Source organism: Sinocyclocheilus grahami, unplaced genomic scaffold, assembly GCF_001515645.1.
Source record: "Sinocyclocheilus grahami isolate Dianchi unplaced genomic scaffold, SAMN03320097.WGS_v1.1 scaffold831.1, whole genome shotgun sequence".
Classification (NCBI taxonomy): Eukaryota; Metazoa; Chordata; class Actinopteri; order Cypriniformes; family Cyprinidae; genus Sinocyclocheilus; species Sinocyclocheilus grahami.
The window spans coordinates 122,676-143,018 of NW_015506010.1; the positions used below are offsets into that span (position 1 = coordinate 122,676).

Here is a 20,343-nt window from a genome sequence, read left to right on the forward strand (position 1 = left end):
ACACAAGAAGTTTTGGATACAGGTACCATACAGGTTTGGAACAACTTGAGGGGAGTAAATGGTGACAAAATTCCTTTTTGGGTGAACTATCCCTTTAAGTCTCACAAAGTAAAGTAATTTGTGTCTTGTGTGAAATTGCTGAAAATGATGTAAAAGTCACCTGTGCTTTTATTTGGGCAAGTATGCTGCTAATGTAGGAAGTAGGCAGTGCGGTAGCTCAGGATTTGGAGCAGAGCTGCTTTATCTGTCGGTTTCATTCCTTTTTTTGTAATGGAAAAAATTTGATGTTGAACTTCAAATATTTTCCAACTGAGGCATCATCTTCCACTGGACATCTGTCCTGGAATTGTTTATGCCTTTTTGAATCACCGTTCATTAACAGTCCATATATGTGTGATCTGAAGATAGCTATGAATGCTGGCTGGAATTGTGTTATTGTCTTTAAACACCTGGAATCAATCTGCGCGTCCTCGGTGGAAAAAAATCTGCGCTATTCTATTTCAGTCGGAACCGATATGTTTATTGCATAACCAGGCTGCTGCAATTAATGAATATGTGGAAGGTGTGCTAATGACTCTCTTTCAGGTCGCCAGACTTCCTCTCAGCTGCGTGCATTAAAAGAGCCGAGCATTATATGAGAAATGCTCTGATGGCTGCAGGTCTGTCCTGAATGAAAGAGTGCATCTGGAGGAAAGTTTATTTGGCTGTCCGCCCCTCCCCTCCTCTCCCGCCCCCATGAGCGCTATTCCATGCCTCGGAACAGGAAGCAGGCCTTAACGAGCGACTAGGAAGAGGAGTGGGTGCGGAGACACTCCTAACAAACGCCCCTGTGTGTGTGCGTGTGTGTGTGTGTTTGAGGATTCTTTGGAGTGACTTCTTACTCCACTTTCGTTCCTGAAGGATGTGCTGATTCGTGTTCAATTATATAAGTATATAAATTTTTTATTACTTTACCCTTGACCACAAAGAGGTGTTGGTCAGCTCTGGTGAAGCCGTATAGCTGTCATGTGTGAAGAAAGACGTTTTGGTGGGGTGTGTGTTTGGTGGCAGGATGGAATGGTTCTCATTTCCGCTGGCTGGTGGGTGTGTGGCGGACGTGTGTGTAGGCTCTTACTGTGGCCTCAAGCCCAGAAACACACACACACACACACTCATGTACACACAAATACTATGAGCACAATTTAAACAGCAGAGTACATTTTGCTCAGCATACACACACTTTTGCGCATACACATGCAAACTTACAGCTGACCACATCTCTTCCACAAGCTAACAAATATGACTGTTTGAAAGCGACTGTAGATATTGAACAGCTATTGAACACTGATTCTTGAGTGAATCTCACAATTCTTGAGAAATATGTAGATCATATTTTACCTTATGCTGCACCTGGAATCAATCACCTGCTATGTAGATCATATCTCACAAATCTTGAGAAATATGTAGATCATATTTCACCTCAAAATTAAAAGAAAATAATAAAATTTTGCTTTAAAGAATAAAGTGTTTTTTGTTTGTTTTTAGGACCACTAATATCTTATGTATTATTTATAGCATCCTTCAGAAATCATTCTAATATGCTGATTTGGTGCTCAATTATCATAAATTATTATTGGTGTTCAATTATTAATAATGGTTCTTATCAATGTTGAAAACATTATTATTATTTTTTTTGCTGCTTCATATTTTTGTGGACTCGTGCCTCAACTCGGTTTTGACCAAATCTTAGATTGTCTGATTCGGTCTGATATCCTACACTATGATACAGTTTTTTCAGGATTCTTTTATGAATAGAAAGTTCAAAAGAGCAGCATTTATTTGAAATAAAAATCATTTGTAACATTATAAATGTAATAAATGTCAGCAAATATACATGTCAGCAAATCAGCATATTAGAATGATTTCTGAAGGATCATGTGATACTGAAGACCAATAGCTTCATAGCTTCACCATCACAATAATAAATTACATTAATTGTAATAATATTTCACAATATTACTGATTTTGCTGTGTTGTTCAAATAAAAACTTGATCAAATAAATACAGCTTCGTGAGCTTTTTTAAAATGGAATTCAACAATCAAAAGAAATATCTTATTACCTTTTGTGTAATTTAAAAAATAAATGTATTATTTGAAGAATTATGCATCAAGGCAATATTTGTTGCACTGCCTTGAATGAAGAAAAAAAAAAGATTAGGAACAGTATTGTATTAAAAAGGATAATGGGATAATGTCGCTATGCAAAAAAAAATGTTAATGGTCCTAAAAATATTTTCTTCATTCAAAATATAATTTGTCAGTGAAAGATGACCTGGGCATGTTTTTGTGAGCATCACCACAGATGTTTTAGAGCATCGACTCTTTCAAACTTAGTATGCATCCATATCAAGCATGCTGGAAATCTCATGTTTAGCTTTAAACAAAACCGCATTCTTTTAGTCTCGCCTCCAGTGGAATCCTTAAAACACACTGGCTTTGTTTTCTCCTGCGCCGCAACACATTTAATCAGCCAAGCCATAAGCCAAGATACCATGAAAGACAAGATTCCATTAGTGCATGAATAGCTCAGCATTTCTCGTTTCTTTCTCGTGGTTCTCCCAGTGTTCATGGCTGGAAAGTATTTATAATGTGATCTTTCTGAAAAGCTGTTGAAACTAATGGCTTCAGACAGATGTCGGATCTCTTAATGTGATAACTCATTTCTAAACCAGGTGAGTGCATGCTTTTGAGTGTGTGGTTTTGTCTGCGCTAACAGAAGTCAGCAACAGTTTTGAATCGTGCGAGTAGCACTCCATTATATCTGCTGGGCGATATGCATTAGGGGGAGGTTGTTTTGAGTTGGTTCATTGAAGTTTTTGTTGATCAAGATGGAATGTTGTTTTTCTGATATGTGTCATGGCGAGATATCTTACTAATAGTGATGATTGTCTTCGCAAACACCACTAACTATTGCTCATATGTAAAGCTTTATTCAAATCCCCAACAGTAGTGTTCAGCTTTGGGTGCTTAACTCGTCCTGCAGTGTGCTACAGACATGGATGATACCTCAAATCATGCGACCTCTTGAAGAGAGATGCTAGTCCTTTTTGAATACTTTAAGCGATCGGACTTAAAGGGATAATTCACCCAAATATTTAAATTGTCATCATTTACTCACCCTCGTGCTCCGAACCTGCATGACTTACTGTACTTTCTTGTGTTGATCAAAAACAGTGGTATTTTGAAGAATGATAGAGCTGTTTTTCTGTGTACTTGGGGTCCATTGACTTTCATTGCACAACTCAAAAAAACAAAATAGAAGCAACTCAACAATAAAAAAATACAAAAGAACACATAAAACAAAAACAACTCAACAAAAAAACAATACACAAACAGAAGCAACTCAACAAAAACCCAAAACAACACAAAAATATAAAAGAACACATAAAATAAAACAACACAAAAAAATAACAGAAAACAAAACAACACAAAAACGTATCAAAACAGCTCAACAAAAAAACAACACCAAAAAAATCACAATGCAAAAATATAACAAAAACAACAACACAAACACAAAAAAACAAAAGAACGCAAACTACTCAATAAAAACAAAACTCCAAAAAAAAACACAATGCAAAAATATTAAATGCAACACATCACAAAAGCAAAAACTGGTAACACTTTACAATAAGGTTCCATTTGTTAATATTAGTTAATGTATTAATTACCATGAACAATACATTTATTACTGTATTTATTAATCTTTGTTAATGCTAATGAAGTAGTTATTCATTGTTAGTTCATGCTAATACTCAGTGCATTAACTAATGTTAACAAGCACACCTTTTGATTTTAATAATGCATTAGTAAATGTTGAAATTAACATTAACTAAGATTAATAAATGCTGTAGGATTGTTCTTGCTTAGTTCATGTTAACTAATGAACCTTATTGTAAAGTGTTGCCAACAAAACAAAACAAAATGACACAACACAAAACAAAAACAACCACACAAAAAAAAACAATGCAAAAAAAATCCCACACACAATAAAAACAAAACAAAAAACAGCTACACAATAATAAAACAAAAACAACACGACACAAAAATAAAAAAATAAAAACTCCAAAAACACAAAAAGTAATGCGATGCAAAAATAAGACAAACAACACGCATACAAACACAAAACAAGAAAATGTGGAAACATTTTTCTAATTATAATATTTTGTGTTCTGCATAAGAAAGGTTTGGATTGTCATGAGGATAAATTAATAATGATATAATATTCATTCGATATTTTTGCCTGCACTATCCCTTTATATTATGTTCACCTTCCAGACAATAAAATGGGTGGAACAATCCCATAAACTTATATTTGAAGGAGCGACCCAAGCCATAACTAGATACCAGAATGTATCGAGACTTGGGTGGGCTCTTATGACTTGGGCCAGTACGTAACCACCCTAGTAAACACCCTGGCATTGTCAAATACAAGCAGAGAGATGCCATACAGTGTGTTTAGAGTCTCCTATGGTGCTTAAAAGAGACACAGGGCTGGTCAAACATGCGGACCAACTTCCATTTCTGATTTTTAGAAATAGAAAATCTATAAGAAAGTCCTTGGATCTCAGGCATGACACAGCACCCATTTACACCCCACAGTACAGTGAACTTGGTAGTAAACTCTTGCACAGACGTACTGTTACGCTGTCCCGCGGACAGGAGCACGGGTAGCTGCACAGCGGTCATTCCGTCCAGACTCTGTTTTGGCTCACGGAGCTGCGTGTGTGTGTGTGTGTGTGTGTGCTGCTGTTGCAAACAGCCAACTGTTATGTGTACTGTTACGCTGTCCCGCGGACAGGAGCACGGGTAGCTGCACAGCGGTCATCCCGTCCAGACTCTGGTTTGGCTCACGGAGCTGCGTGTGTGTGTGTGTGTGTGTGTGTGTGCCGCTGTTGCAAACAGCCAACTGTTATGCCTGTCATTCTCTGTCAAGCGGCTACCACACCCACAGCCAGACTAGACGGGTGTTAAATTATACAGCCTACCAGCGAGGTGGAGTGTAAGTGTGTGTGTGTGCAGTCAAGCGGATGTTCAACGAAACATCGAGAGCTTTTAGACGGGACGGGCACATGACCGTGTGTTTGGGTTGTGCCGAGTCAGACGGGCCGTCCTCTAGTCCGTCTGAAGCGTTTCGTCTAGATTACAGCGAGTGTTTTTAAATCGCTTACTTCCAAGAACAACACCCGTAAACTGTCATTATAGACAGAGCAGGCACTAGCCTGCACTGAACCTGCTCTCAGGGGACAAAAGATGCAAATTCCACCTGGAATATTTCATGTAACATGATCAAGTTTTTATTTTACCAGTATAGTGTGGGTAGATGTAGATAAATAGATTATGCTTATGTGTATGTGCAGGATCATTGCCCCAAAAATGAAAATGTGTTTTCAGTGTTTTAAGATTTTCAGTGATTACTGACTTAGGTTTCAGTCATACAAATTATATTAATAATGGCGTGTGATTTGAGGAAATGTACACATGATAAAGCCATCTATTAAACAGTGTTTTGTATTATTTTATCTTTGCTGTTGTTGTTTTTTATTATGTTTGACAGCTTAGGATCCTGTGTTTTTTTTTATGCATCCTAAATAAACCACTCATGGTAAATTTGATCTTACCATCCAATAGAATGCATGCATCCAGCCAGCCAAATCCTTATTATTTTATGGAATTTTATGGACAGTATGTCTTACATTTCTGAAAAAATCATGGATTTTTTTTATGTAGTAAATGTATTATTTTTAATCATTTTCTTGAATCGGTTAAACAAATCACTGAATGATTTATTAGTGAATCATTCTAAATTAAAATTATTTTAAGAAAATTGTTCATCAATAATCAAAAATGACTGGTAAGGATAATTAAAAAAAAATGTGGAAAATCAGGACCAATTTTATCCATCAGTCTTTAAATCTTTAAATATTAAGTTGTTTTCCCTCTCTCTCTCTCTCTCTCTCTCTCTCTCATACATTTGTTTTACATTTTAGTGGAGTTTTGGTGCGGTCACCACCTCTGGTTGGGTGTTTATAACCTTTTAATTTTCTTTTTTTTTTTTTTTTTAAAGGGGAAGAGAACATTGGAGTCTGTTGTGTTTTTCTACGAAAGTGGCCATACTATTATGAATCTATTTTATTAATCAAATTTATATTTTGTCATTTTAAGTTAGAATTATGTTTGTATGATGTATTATCCAGCTGTCACACTTGACATTCGTGCCAAGAAGAGAGATAGAGGAGAGTCATTGGGCCAAGGTGGTGTTTTATAAATGGAGGGTGAGCGTGGGTTGTGGGGCTGGGTCCTGTGACGTTGCCACAATGATATTGTGCCGCTCCCTTCTTTACTTCCTGTGGGAAACAATTTAGGGCTTGTCTTAACAGAGCTCTGCATGGTGAAGCCCTCTCTCTCTCTCTCTCTCTCTCTCTCTGTCTCTCTCTCTCTCTCTCTCTCTCTCTCTCTCTCTCTCTCTCTCTCTCTCTCTCTCTCTCTCTCTCTCTCTCTCTCTCTCTCTCTCTCTCTCTCTCTCTCTCTCTCTCTCTCTCTCTCTCTCTCTCTCTCTCTCTCTCTCTCTGATTCTCCTCTTTTCTTGTAGTTTTCCTTCACTTTCACCTCTGTAGCTCATCACTTTCTTTACTGATTTGATTGATATGTCTGCACCTGACCCAAAGGTGGAGAAAGTTTATGGATCACCTCTCGCAGGGTTTGAACTTGCAAAACATTGGTTACAGTTTGAGATCTTAATCCACTACGTCAGTCATTTTCAAACTTTTTGATGCCAGATACCACAGAATACCATTAGTAATATTTGTTACTTTACAGAAGCAAAATAAATTCATTTTTTTTAAAATGTCTCTCTTTTTCTGTGCACTATTAATTTAATAAGTAATTAATATAATGTTAAATAATATAACGCTTAAATAATAAGGTTAAATATTGCTACTAAGCAACTTTACAGAGAATATTGCCATAAAACCTCCAGAAAGCAGCTGAAGACGATCTCGAATGATATTCCAGGAATATGAATAATATTAATAACGTTAAAATCGTTTTAACCGCGAGCCCTGCATCATCAGTTATTGAATGGCTTTTATCATCATTGCACATTATCCTAATGAAAAAATTTTATCAGAAGCATAAATCATGCATTCAGCCTTTGAGTTTACACTTGTGATCCAATAAAATCTCTATAAACTCAAACGGCTACATTATTTCCTGAATATTGTTTCTCTCAGAAGTGCATTACATTAAATTCAAATGCTATTTTATTGTTTATATTGGTTTTTTTTAATGTTAAATCACCTTCAGAGATTTTAGATTGGATGTGCTTTTTTATTTATTTATTTGTCCTCCCCACATGGTGTTTTCTGAATTATTTTCTTGAAGCATCTGGCTAATATGACCAATTATTTTGATTATTGATTTATTCAAGTAGACTCGGTAGTTAACAACCTCAATAAAAGTCAGCAATTTAGGCTGCATCGTTGACCGTTTCCGTTTATCCACAGGCCACTTTATGCGTCGCATCTTCTCCTATTGTCAGTAACATTTTTCATGCAGCTTGAAGATGCATAACGCACAGTCGACTGCACCTTATGGAGTTTCTTCACCTAAATCCCCCAAATAGTGCACATAAGAACATACATTTATAGCTCCTTGACCCTAAAACTGTCCTCCTACTCCAAGGCTTGTAGCTTTTGCGAAGTAAGTCGCTTTTTTCAGTTGTTACAAAGAACAAAACGGTGTGGGTCATGTGTTTGTACTGTTCCTCAGTGCTCCCATGCGATGCAAAGTTGAAACGCAGTCAGGCCTCAAACCAAAGCGGCCGACTCTGTTGCTAAGTTACAGTTTAGAGTTTTCCTATTTTTAGTTTCCTGAGACCAGGCTTCTCACCCAGAGATTATATTTTCATTTGGAATAGAAACAATAAAAGAATCCAAATGAAATGCCTCCGTGCCACTTGTGTAATTAAGTGATCCTGTTAAAATGGGCTAATGCTGCATGAACCTCCTCAACACATTATTAAACGAATCGCGAGTGGGCTAGTTTTGAATAGCAATTGGTCTGGTTTTGTTTTGCAGACCTGGAAACCCTGCCTCCAGTTTGCACGGTAACATGTTCACATTGTCTCCATGACTTCATCCAAAAAAAATTTTTTCTTTTATTTCTGCAAATGTTCTGTAAAAAGCGGTCCAAACACTATTTTCGCCTTTCCTTTTTGCCCATCGTCCGCCATTTGTTTACTCTAAAGTCATATTTGACTGCGAGAAATTTTGCGAGATTTCCTGTGTTCACAGTCGGGACTCTGGTTGTTTGTGAGTGAAATCTGTTTGTGTTTGGTGTGCCATTTTGGTTACTCCAGTTTACACTATAGGAACAAAATCTATGATTTTTTTTTTATCGTTATGTTTGTGGTCTGTCACATTTTGAAAATCTGGTAGTGTGTGCCAGCCTTTAGCTGTTTATGTTAATTTGAGCTGTGGGTATAATAGTTTGTCGTCATAGAAACAATCTTTCTTCATAACTCAAACATGGCAATCAGTTGAATTTTATGTTTTAGTTTTATGTACAGTTTACACTAATTTATTCTGCTTGTTGCATTTGTTGACTTGTGTTGTGCATCCTTGTCTTCTTAAAGGGACAGTTCATACAAACATTTTAATCCTGCCATCATTTTCTCACCCTCAAGTTGTTCCAAACCTGTATGAGATTCTTTTTTGTGTGTAATGTAAAATATGATATTTTGAAGAAAGTGTGTAACCAAACAGTTGTTGGTCCCCATTGACTTCCATAGTATTTTATTTTTTACTATGGAAGTCAATGGGGACAGACAACTGTTTGGTTACCAACATTCTTTAAAATGTATTCTTTAGTGTTCAGCTTATGAAAGAAACTCATACAGATTTGGAACAACTCAAAGGGATAGTTCACCCAAAAATGAAAATGTGATGTTTATCGTGTACGCGCTCTGGCGTAGTTTACGTTAATGGGTGTGTTGATATCCAGCCGAAGAGCAATCAACCATAACTTCAGGCGAGCAGGCTCAGAAGTTGGGAATACGTGGAAAGTCACCACTCCCGAATGAGTTTGCGCGAGAGAACGTAATCTTTTAGTTTTAAGTCGGTTTGAACAATCCGGATAAGCGCAAGTAAGTACCATTTTGATTAGCCGTCGTACCTACAATGACTGTGCACTGTGTAAACAATGAGTGACGTATACGTGCGAGAGACCACTTCCGGCGCTTGCGTAAACTACGCCAGAGCGCATACACACCTCACGCAACGGATGCCTTTTTTTTACTCTCATAGATTTTGTTTCCATTGCCATGCATTATATGACTGATAGACTGCAACGGCTGGAGTTAAAAATCATCGTTTGTGTTCTACTGAAGAAACAAAGTCACCTACATGTTGGATGCCCTGGGGGTAAGCAGATAAACATAAAATTATCATTTTTGGATGAACCATCCCTTTAAGGGTGAGAAATTATGAGAGAATTTTAATTTTTATGTGAACTGTCCCTTTAATGATTTGCCTTGTAATGTATGTCTGTGTTACGTGCACGTTGATCATTTTCTCTTCTGTCTGTGCTCTGTGTACACAGGTACAGCAGTGTGTTTCCCAGTCTGAACATGGCGGTAAAACGCAGGGAACAGGCTCTTCAAGATTATAAGAGACTCCAGTCTAAAGTGGAGAAATATGAAGAAAAAGAGAAGACGGGGCCCATCATGGTTAAACTCCATCAGGTACAACCAGTTCTTCCATTTAATTGAAAGGCAGGACTTCCTTTCCGACAGCGTTGCAATTTCAGCCATTCATTTTGAAATGAGTGACTGATCGCCTACTAATACCAAAAATCCTTTAATGCAAGTTCACTCAGCGGTCATGTTGGTAACGCCCCAGGTAGCTGTTTTCTACGTAGATGAAACAAACAGCTCATGTCTACATGAAAAGGGAAAGATCGAAATCAAATTGGTAAAGTTTTATTTTACTATAGTAAAATTAAACCAAACCCTAACCCTTTGGTATGTACATGTTAATTAATATTGCTCAGTATTTATTTGTGCAATTACACTGTAACAAGGACACATTCAAATAAAACGTGACCCTCAAATCATATTACAGATTTGTGTTTTTCAGACTTTCAGCTTATGCACAATCTACAGTAAATAAACTTCATGTAAAAGGTGATTTTCTATTTTAACTCAAAGATGGGGCGTTCACTCCTTCTGCTGCTATAATGAGAGTTGCAAATATTTTACCTTGCAGTTCATTGCCTTCATCACACTATATTCTACATTAATAGGCCACATACAGTTGCTTATTTTCACAAGGTTTATTCTGACACCTTATATATGGATAAATCTCACATCTTAAGGCTTGTTTGCTCCGAGTGTGAATTTTCAGTGCAAATGGACAAGTTTTTAAAACAAAATTTGAGAAACTGCTTCTGTCTTAAAATTTGCCTTGTGTACAAGGAGCTATTGAATATAAAACCATATCTGCAACAAATGTGCAGCAAAAAGGTGTAGTCATATGGCATATAATTGCTGACAAATTATAGCATGTATTTTTAATACATATGCATCGAGTTAACACCATATTTTTGCTGTAGTAGTTCCCTATTGCTTTCATTTTAAAGTTATATTTTGTCATCTAAAATTAGGAATGTAACAGTGAGATCAGATGTATTTTGTGTTTAAGCACATATATAACCAGAGAGCGTTTCATTTTTTTTACTTTAATTGAGAGACCGGCATTAATTTGTTCATTTGTCGCATATATCTGCATCAATTTTGTTATCAGACCTCATGAAATTTCTGAGTGAAACGGGATATTGTTTCAAATGAGAACAGGAATGTGTGTTAAGTGAAACGAGAAAATAAGCTCTGTGACCAACAAAATTTTATGATTCTTACATTTTGTTTTTCATGATAATTTTCACAAATGAACACAAACTATGAATTTTGAAGCAATACAATCACCAGAAGTAAAAAGCTAATCGTAGGTTATAAACTAAAAACTCCAAAGTCACATGACTTCAACATCATACTGTAAGTCGCCAACAGCTATTTCTATCTTTATTTACAAAAATAAAAACATTTTCCCTGAACGTTTGAGTTTATAGCGCAATTATAAACACACTGAGGCTGTGAAAGCTACTAGTGTGAGTAGATGAGTTTACCTGTTGAGTGTGATTAACTTTAATGTCCTTGACAACCTCTGTAGTCCCATTTAAAGGAACACTCCACTATTTTTGAAAATAGGCTCATTTTCCAACTTCCCTAGAGTTAAACAGTTGAGTTTTACCGTTTTCGAATCCATTCAGCCGATCTCCGGGTCTGGCGGTAGCACTTTTAGCTTAGCTTAGCATAGATCATTGAATCTGATTAGACCGTACCATGGGTGCAGCAGGCGCAATGATATTATACAGTGCCTGAAAATAGTCCCAGCTAGGTAACTTCCAACGTGACTGGCACTAAGTTTGTGTAGTTGATTATGTTGATGGAAGTTTTTTCAGGCGCTGTGTAATATCACTGTGCCTGCTGCACCCTACCATGGAGCAAAGTTCCTTGATTATTACGCCGGAATGAGAGTATAGTACCTAGCCATGTCGGCCTAGAAAATCGCAACTTTTTATTTTCCGTCAGTCTTCGTACACGATATAACTACAGAAGAGTCAAGATTTAAATGGGAAAAATATAGAAATTCTTTGGTCATTTTTGAGCGAGATGCTAACGGTCCAATCAGATTCAATGATCTATGCTAAGCTACAGCTAAAAGTGCTACCGCCAGACCCGGAGATCGGCTGAATGGATTCGAAAATGGTAAAACTCAACTGTTTAACTCTAGGGGAGTTGGAAAATGAGCCTATTTTCAAAAATAGTGGAGTGTTCCTTTAACCACTTACTAACTTTTTCAAGACAAGTAAATGTTTAAAAAAAAAATCACAAGGGTATTTTACTGTTGTCTTTTGTCGTAGAAAAAAAAATGTAACCGAAAACTAGCGCTGCATCCGACTAAAGATTTTTCTAGTTGAGTAATAATTGTTCGTTTAAGTGATTAGTCGATTAGTGCGCCTCCATGCCATGCAGTAGCTGGCTTTAGCTTCCCTACTCCACACAAACACTTGGATATGCGCCTAATAGTGAACATTTATCTACATTTAAATTTCCTGCCTGATACACTAATTACTTCAAGAACCAGCCTTTAACAATCTGTTCATCACGGACACTGACCTTTTTTTTTCTGCTACTGACTAATACAATTTTAGTCGACCAAGCCTTTTCTAGTCAAATAACGTTTAGTTGACTATTAAAGGGGCAGCCTTACCAAAAACCCAATCGAAAAGCCCATTTAATTTGGGATGATGGAATCGGAAGTTCTAAAATGCTCATTTCTGGGGTTTTGGCCTCTAAAAAACGTCATCCTTGCAGCACCGTGAGGTCAATTTTTATTTCATGTTGACTTCAACCAGGGCTCAGAAAAGACACAAAGCCATCCAAACTACGAAACCCTTCACACAACACCGTTTTCATCTGGTCTTTATACAGCCTCCTGTAGTGGATGCTTGTTCTGGAGTGTGCTGGGCCTTAAGAGTCATCTGGTTTATTATCATCTGTCCACTCTCATACAGTTCTGGCTGGAATTTTTTTAGCACGCAGCAACAAGTGAAGGAAGCTGCTCTGGATGGGTGCAGAAGTATTCAGAGCACATGTATACATGCGAGCGAACTCACCCACGCAAGAGAAACAAGCCTCTCAACTCAGCTGCACTTTTTCAAGAGGCTGCGCTCAATACACACTGTGGGATAATTGGGTTTCGCACACACACACACGCACACTCGCGCACGGTAACACGATCCAGTGAACATGAGCAAACAATAATTGTTTGTTCTTTTTGTTGCACACTTCTGGGTCATTATGCATGTGTATGTTGACATGTGAAGGACTGTACATGTGCAAACAGATACAGATGGGTGCCTGGAAAACTTCTACATACATGTACAGCCCATCGCCCACACACACACACACACACTGAAGGACTCAGCACGGCCGTAGAGAATAGGAGAACTGATAGTGTGTTTGCAATCACATTTACACATGGCCTGTGTCATATATAGAAAGCAGGTCATATCCTAGCAGAGGTCAGCACTTCCCCTCCCTTCCGCTGTGCTGATCAGTGATTTGCACACCTCCACACCCTTGAAAATATACTGGCCTCACACAATTGTTTTGTTGTTATTCTAATGACACACCATTACAGCATGCTTTAATAAATGGCAAGTCATTCTGGGGTAGGCAGTAGTCTTGGTTTTATTTATTGCTGCATTATGTGTGTGTTTTGTTTTTAGGCCAGGGAAGAACTGAAGCCCGTCAGAGAAGACTTTGAAGCCAAGAACAACCAGCTATTGGACGAGTTGCCCAAGTTCTACAACAGCCGCATCGACTACTTTCAGCCCAGCTTTGAGGCTCTGATACGAGCTCAGGTGAGCATCAAATATACACAGCTCAGATGCAAAAAAAAAAATACTCAAACTAAAGTTACGTGGGCCATATCATGGATTTTCTGGGAACATAATTTAATATTTTCTTTCACACACACACACACATATATATATATATATACACTACCGTGCAAAAGTTTGATTGATTGAATGTTTGATTTGATTGATGAAAAATCTGAATGATTTTTTTATGTTTTTAAAGGAGTTTCTTCTGCTCTTCAAGGCTGCATTTATTTGATCAAAAATACAGGAACATTTTAATATTGTGAAATATTATTATGATGCAAAATAAAGTTTTTCTATTATAATAGATTCCTGTGATGTAAAGCTGAATTTTCAGCATCATTACTCCAGTCTTCAGTGTCACATGATCCTTCAGAAATCATTCTGATATGCTGATTTATTATCAGTGCTGGAAACTGTTTGCTGCTTAATATTTTTTTGTAACCTGTGATACTTTTTTTCAGGATTATTTGATGAATAAAAAGTTAAAAAGAAGAGCATTTATTTAAAATAGAAATCTTTTCTAACAATATACACTACCGTTCAAAAGTTTGGGGTCAGTACATTTTTATTCTTTCTTTTTTTTTTGAAAGAAATTAAAACTTTTATTCAGCAAGGATATGTTAAATTGTTAAGAAGTGATAGCAAAGATTTTTTTATATATATATATATATATATATATATATATATATATATATATATATATAATGACACAGTAGTAAAATCAGCCAGAGAAGATGGAAGATGATCATATTAAACTAAATTGATACGTTTTCCTATTATAAGTGCACTTACATTTTTTTATGACAAGTATTCAAATATGACGGTAGAAGATCAAGAATGAAGTAGGAGAAATACAATAAAAATGTCTCATTCTACAATATATTATGGTACAATATATAATGCTGATCAAGTGTACTGTGCAAATTTTGTACATTGGGACAAAAATATTTTACATATGTACAAAAATAAGGAAATAATTCAAAATGCAGTGTTGTGGCTATAATAAAATAATTACGGCTGGTAAATTTTCTTAATTCACATTGTATAAGATATGACCTCTTGTCTTCCTAAGGTTTTTATTTTTTTAAGCTAGCATTTTATATATCCTAAATGCATACAATTCAATATTTTCATGCTTTTTTCAGAGTTTGACAAAAGTACATAAAAACGTTAAAAAATAACGTTGTCGGGGTCAAATGTTTTATGATATTCATTTAACAAAAGATTTTTAAAAATATGTTGTTTTTAATAGTTTCCAAAAATCTAAATCAATAAAAATCAAGTTGAAGAAACACCCTCACACACATAGTAGTAAATGTTAAAGCTTACGCTCCCTCCACCCAGATCTAATGTGATTAACCCGGAGTAACACGCACAGAAACACTCCTTTATGCTGCGCTCACACACTGTCTCACTCTACACACTTCCCCTCTCTCTAATGTGATTAACCCCCACAATCCTGCCTGCTTATGTCCACAGCTCAGACTGTGTGTTATTTTAAGGAGAGTGTGTGTCAGAGAGAGCTCCCCAAAAAAAATATGGATACTTCAGCAACGTTTAAGCAGTGTTTGTTTGTTTGTTTTGGTTATGTTTTTTGTTTTGTTTTGTTTTTTGTTGAAGAGTCACTCCATTCCTGGCTAATAAATAATGAATTCATCTTCATACAGGTGCACCGGTGTGTGTATAAGTGGAGATAATGCAGTCTAGTCAGACATCACATATGATATCAGTACACATGGACTTAAACTTTAATATAGTTGCATTAAGAAGCATAAACAATAGTAAAGTTTTAAACTAAAGGATCACCTCTGCTGTCATCTGCCTGTTGAGTCAAACGTATCCTGTAAGTACGGTGGATATAACCTATTTTACAGAGTGTTTTACAACACTAACTTAACTGTGAGCTGGTGTTAAAGCTGAATAGTCCAGGCAGGTCTTTTCTTGGTGGGTTAATCACATATTTAAAAGCCATAATCTTAACGGCTCAGGGCAAAGCGGGCAGTCGAGATCTGTCAGGTCTGAGTCTGTCAGGACCTGATCCAGTGCCCCGTGATCCTAAAAAATGCCATCTTGATAGTTTTGAGAGAGAGCTTCTCCTAGCTGTCTACTTGAACATGAACTATATAGGTCTGGTATAACAGATGAATTACATTTTCATGAAGATTGTGCCTCTCTCACGTCTCAGTACTGTAATGTGAAAATGATTGCTATTATTATTATTAAAATTGTCTTATAAGAAAACAACTACATTTATTTGATTACTATTTAAATTATGTATGAACAACAGCATTTTTGTTGATATATTACAGTAATCAAAATATGATTTCACATCTGAAATGTTTTTGACTGGTGTTGTGTGATTTACCCAAATAGTACTCTTTGTAAATTTTAAATGACATTTAAAACCATTTTGGTTTATACTTTTACTTAATTAGAAAATTATTCTTAATGTGAATGTCAAGTGTTAATAGGTTTGATTTTGCGTTATCTGATTAGCCTGAGAAGGATTAACCAAACAAGAAACAGCCATCATGATGACAAACACAATGGCGTCATACACACAGAGAGATGACAAGCCACTTGGTGGGGCATGAATGTTGGAATCTGGCCTGTGTCACATCTCAATTCCATCCCAACAATCTTAAAAATAAAGATTCTTTATTGGCATGGTTCCATCAAGAACCTTTAACATTCATGGAACCCTTCCTCTGCACAAAATGTTCTTTATAGTGGAAAAAAGGTTCTTTAGATTATGAAATGTTCTTCACACTTAGAAAAAAAAATGCTTCTTTTAAGAACTGTTCACTGAAGGGTTCTTTGAGGAACCAAAAATGGTTCTTCAATGGCATCACTGTGAGGGAACCTTTATTTTTAAGTCTATATCATAATATTTTCACCTTTCAGTAGTCCTAAAAAAGTGGCTTATGACCCAGTCAGTTATTTTTGAGATGGTGACCATCTGACTGTACATCACTTATATGTATTTTAGCAAGACTAGAGCGCTGTATTAACCAATCAGCATCCAGAACTGGAACGGTCTATTTGATAACAAGGTGTACATGTCTGAAACTGGAGTCATCTAGAGGCTGATTTTGTCTTCTGGTCTACTTGTATGGACTAGTAAACAGCAATTGAATTCAACTTATAAATGTCATGGATGGAACAACAACATCAAACTTCCTTTAGCTAAAACCATTGCGAACTTTATGGAGACAACAGTCTTTTGTGATTGTTTTTGTGTAGCGACACTTTGTGATGTTACGCTTTTGTCATTTGCTCTATTGAAAACCAGATGTGGGTGCTCTGTGGAAAAAATAAAGGTTATAAATAAATGAACACATGAATGTATTAAGCTGATCATAGATCAAGCCTGAAATGCAGTCTTTCCTCAAGCTTTCAGCTAACAGATGGGCAGCAGAGAGAGAGAGAGTGAGAGAGAGGCCTAGCAGATGACCGAGTCTCATTTGTCAAGCGCTTTCTGTAACCCGGAGTGCCATACCTCCAAAACCCACATACTCCAAGACACAGTAACCAACAGCTCTCTGTGATGAGGTAGAGGAGGGTGTCTCTCTGTCAGATAGAGGGTGTAGGTGGACTCCTGAGACCGCAGGCCTTATTACTATAGGTGCAGTGTGGCGACGCTACCTCCCTCTGTATCTGATGGGCATCAGATCAGACAGTTTGGGTTTATGTTTCCAGTAGTAGACACAGTTTGACTCACCAAACATTCAGTCATGCTGAGAGTCCCTCATCCTGCTGAGTCATTCACACACAAACACACAGACTTGTATATCAGGGGATGAGGACAAATAGAAATTTGGCCTAAAGAAAGATACATGCACGTACATCCTGGATGGCCACAGAATGAGCCAAACTTACACCCGCAGACTGGTTTCCCAGAAGTCACTGCATTGAGTTCTTTGAGTCTTGACCTCGTACGAGTGGGAACTCTTTGGACTCATACGAAATATGATATTCACAAACCTCATCGTCAGTACAGGGTGAAAATCAATGGCGGTCCTAGTACTGAGACTTGCAGTACTCCATACAAAACTTGTGATCGATATGATACCCCTTCATTGACTGCTACAAATTGATAATGGCCAGATAAGTACGAATTGAACCATGCCAATGCAATCCCAGTAATTCCAACATAATTGTTGAGCCTATCCAAGAGAATGTTGTGGTCGATAGTATCAAAGGCAGCACTAAGGTCCAGCAACACTAGAGCAAGTCATTTGTTACTCTGAGTGCAGTTTCAGTGTTATGAGATGGTCTAAACCTGTTCAACAATACATGCGTTGTGTCTACTCTAGATGCATTCAGCAAACACTGATTCCCCATGGTGATGTACTCAAAGTGAATGATGCAGATAATTACATTGTCACCCTATTGGGCGTTTACATAGGACACATTCTGTCTTTCAGAAACTGCTGGACCAGGAGTAGCCATTTCTGCTCCTGGAGGGATACCATCCTGGAGAGTTTACTTCCAAACCTAATCAAACACTCTTAAACCAGCTAATCAAGGTGTTCAAGATTACTTGAAAATTATAGGCAAGTGTGATGGAGCTGGGTTGGAACTGAAGCCTGCAGGAAGGTAGTTCTCCAGTAGCAGGGTTGGAAACCCCTGAGCTAGACAGAGTGTGTTGGAATGAAGAGAATGCCGGGGTCTCAAGAAATGCTTTGTGTTCTAATGATGGTGCATCAAATTCAACAATTCTTGTGGCGGTATGCTAAAGAACAGCTTGAGACCCAATCCAGCAGGTCCATTGATTGTTGGGATACTAACATCACATGGGTAATTTTACAATATCAACAAACTTTACACAACTGTGACTTCACAGCAATAATGTCCCAACTTCCTTGAGTTTTCCCACGTAATCCAAAGACTTGCAGGTCAGGTTAATTGAAAACACTAAATTGTCAGTTGGTGTGAATATGAATGCGTGTATGTCTGAGTTTAAGTCCTGGCAATACTTCATTTTCCATGTTCCGTTACATCTCCAACGGAGTATTCTCTTTTGACCGTGAGCGCTGATGGACTTGTTTAGTCTATTGACACTACCTATTAGACCTTTTGTTTTTGAGCACCCAAATTACTCACACGTGTTGTTGTCCTGGACAACAACAGCGGACTGTGGTGATGATAAAAATTCTATCATGCTTAATGTCCTCAAGCTGCAGTGGAATGCGAATAAGGAAAGTGTACTTTAGCTTTAGCCATGCAATGGACTGGCCATCCATCCCGTTTTTCCCGGCCTTGGCCGACAGGCTTCCGCATCCTTGCAACCCTACAGAGGACAAGTGGTGTAAAGAATGGATGAATGGACAGTTTTACAAATTGTTCTAAATGGATTTCCATTCCAATGCTGAAACATGCTTACCAAATTTTGCGTTCACTTTATTGACACTTAATAGGTAGCCTTGTGTTTACAGCTTATTGGTCCGTGGTTATTGAGTATTCTGAGGTGATGTAATGCTTAATGTGTAGACAGAATCAGTTTTGGATGTCTGTGGCTTACAGTGTAGACAGTGTGTTACACAGTGTTACAATTTGTGTGTATATGTTTAATTAGTTAATTAGGCATGTGTTTGGAATATATTAGTGTGTGTGTGACAGAAGCATAAATACTAATTCCCTTTGAAGCTTTTTTCTGGTCAAGAATCACCCGCTTAAACAGGAAGGGTCTGTCTGTATGATTTGTTCAACGAAGACCACAGTTTGATTTAGTTTTTTCTGTGTGTGATTTTTAAAGGGCAATAAATCTAAAATCGACGAAACCACAATAATAGATTGGTGTGGTATCTCATTCGAATCATGGCACAGCTGTCTCCACAAGTAGTTAAACAGACAGCAGCAAAGGAATGACTGGAAATGTGTGTTGACTTTGTGGTCAGAATATACTTCCATCTGAAAGTAATAAGTACCGATTGTTTAATGGACTTAACTCTGAATCAGGATTCTGCAGTTCTTGAGGATGCCACGTTTTCTTGCTACTAACTGCCTTAAACTACTGAAACGTATGATGGCACGAAACACACAAACTTAAATAATTGAATTGTAGTTTCTACATACCTTAACTCCCAAAAGCTGCCTACACTCTTAAAAATAAAGGTGCTTCACGATGCCATAGAATAACCTTTTTGTCGAAATGGTTCCATAAAGAACCTTTAACATCTGAAGAACCTTTCTGTTTCACAAAAGCTTCTTTGTGGTGAAAGAAGGTTCTTCAGATTACAAAAAGGTAAGATAGAGATGGTTCTTTAAAGAACCTTTGACTGAATGGTTCTTTGTGGAACCAAAAATGGTTCTTCTATGGCATCGCTTGAAGAACGTTTTGAAGCACCTTTATTTTTACGTGTAAGACCAACCAATCAAATTAGAGCTTGCCGTTTTAATAAAGCTCCGGTCTGTGCAACATGTATCATAAGGCTCATTGAACCGTCTGTGGGCGTGCCGCCTGAAGCGCAGACATAAATACGGTGCCGTACCTGCGTTTTAGCTTGTGTGTGGCGGCATCATTCATTGGTTGTTTTGATTGATCCCTGACAGGTCCAAGGCGGATTTTCCTCTGAACTAGTTTTCCTTCCAGCCCCACGTGCTGCACGGCAAACAGATCCCCTCTCCGCTCTTCATGTGGTGAGACCACCATAAACAGGACAGACCAGTATCCGCTTCCATTCAGCACTGGGCAGGAACTGGCCTCTCATAGATCACAGAGTGCCACTGACGGCCAGCGTGGAGTCTTTGATTAGAGTCTGAAGTCATTTCGAGCAATCCCAGAGGCAGTTTAC

General features: G+C 37.5%; 1 protein-coding gene across 1 annotated transcript in view; it reads left to right on the top strand.

The window, feature by feature from the left end:
• LOC107562629 (bridging integrator 3-like) overlaps positions 1–20,343 on the top strand; it is a 44,237-nt gene that overhangs the window by 16,062 nt on the left and 7,832 nt on the right. The window contains exons 5-6 of the mRNA XM_016247301.1: positions 9,638–9,779; positions 13,388–13,522. Of these exons, the coding sequence (XP_016102787.1) occupies positions 9,638–9,779; positions 13,388–13,522 (277 nt within the window). The remainder of the gene's footprint in view (positions 1–9,637; positions 9,780–13,387; positions 13,523–20,343) is intronic.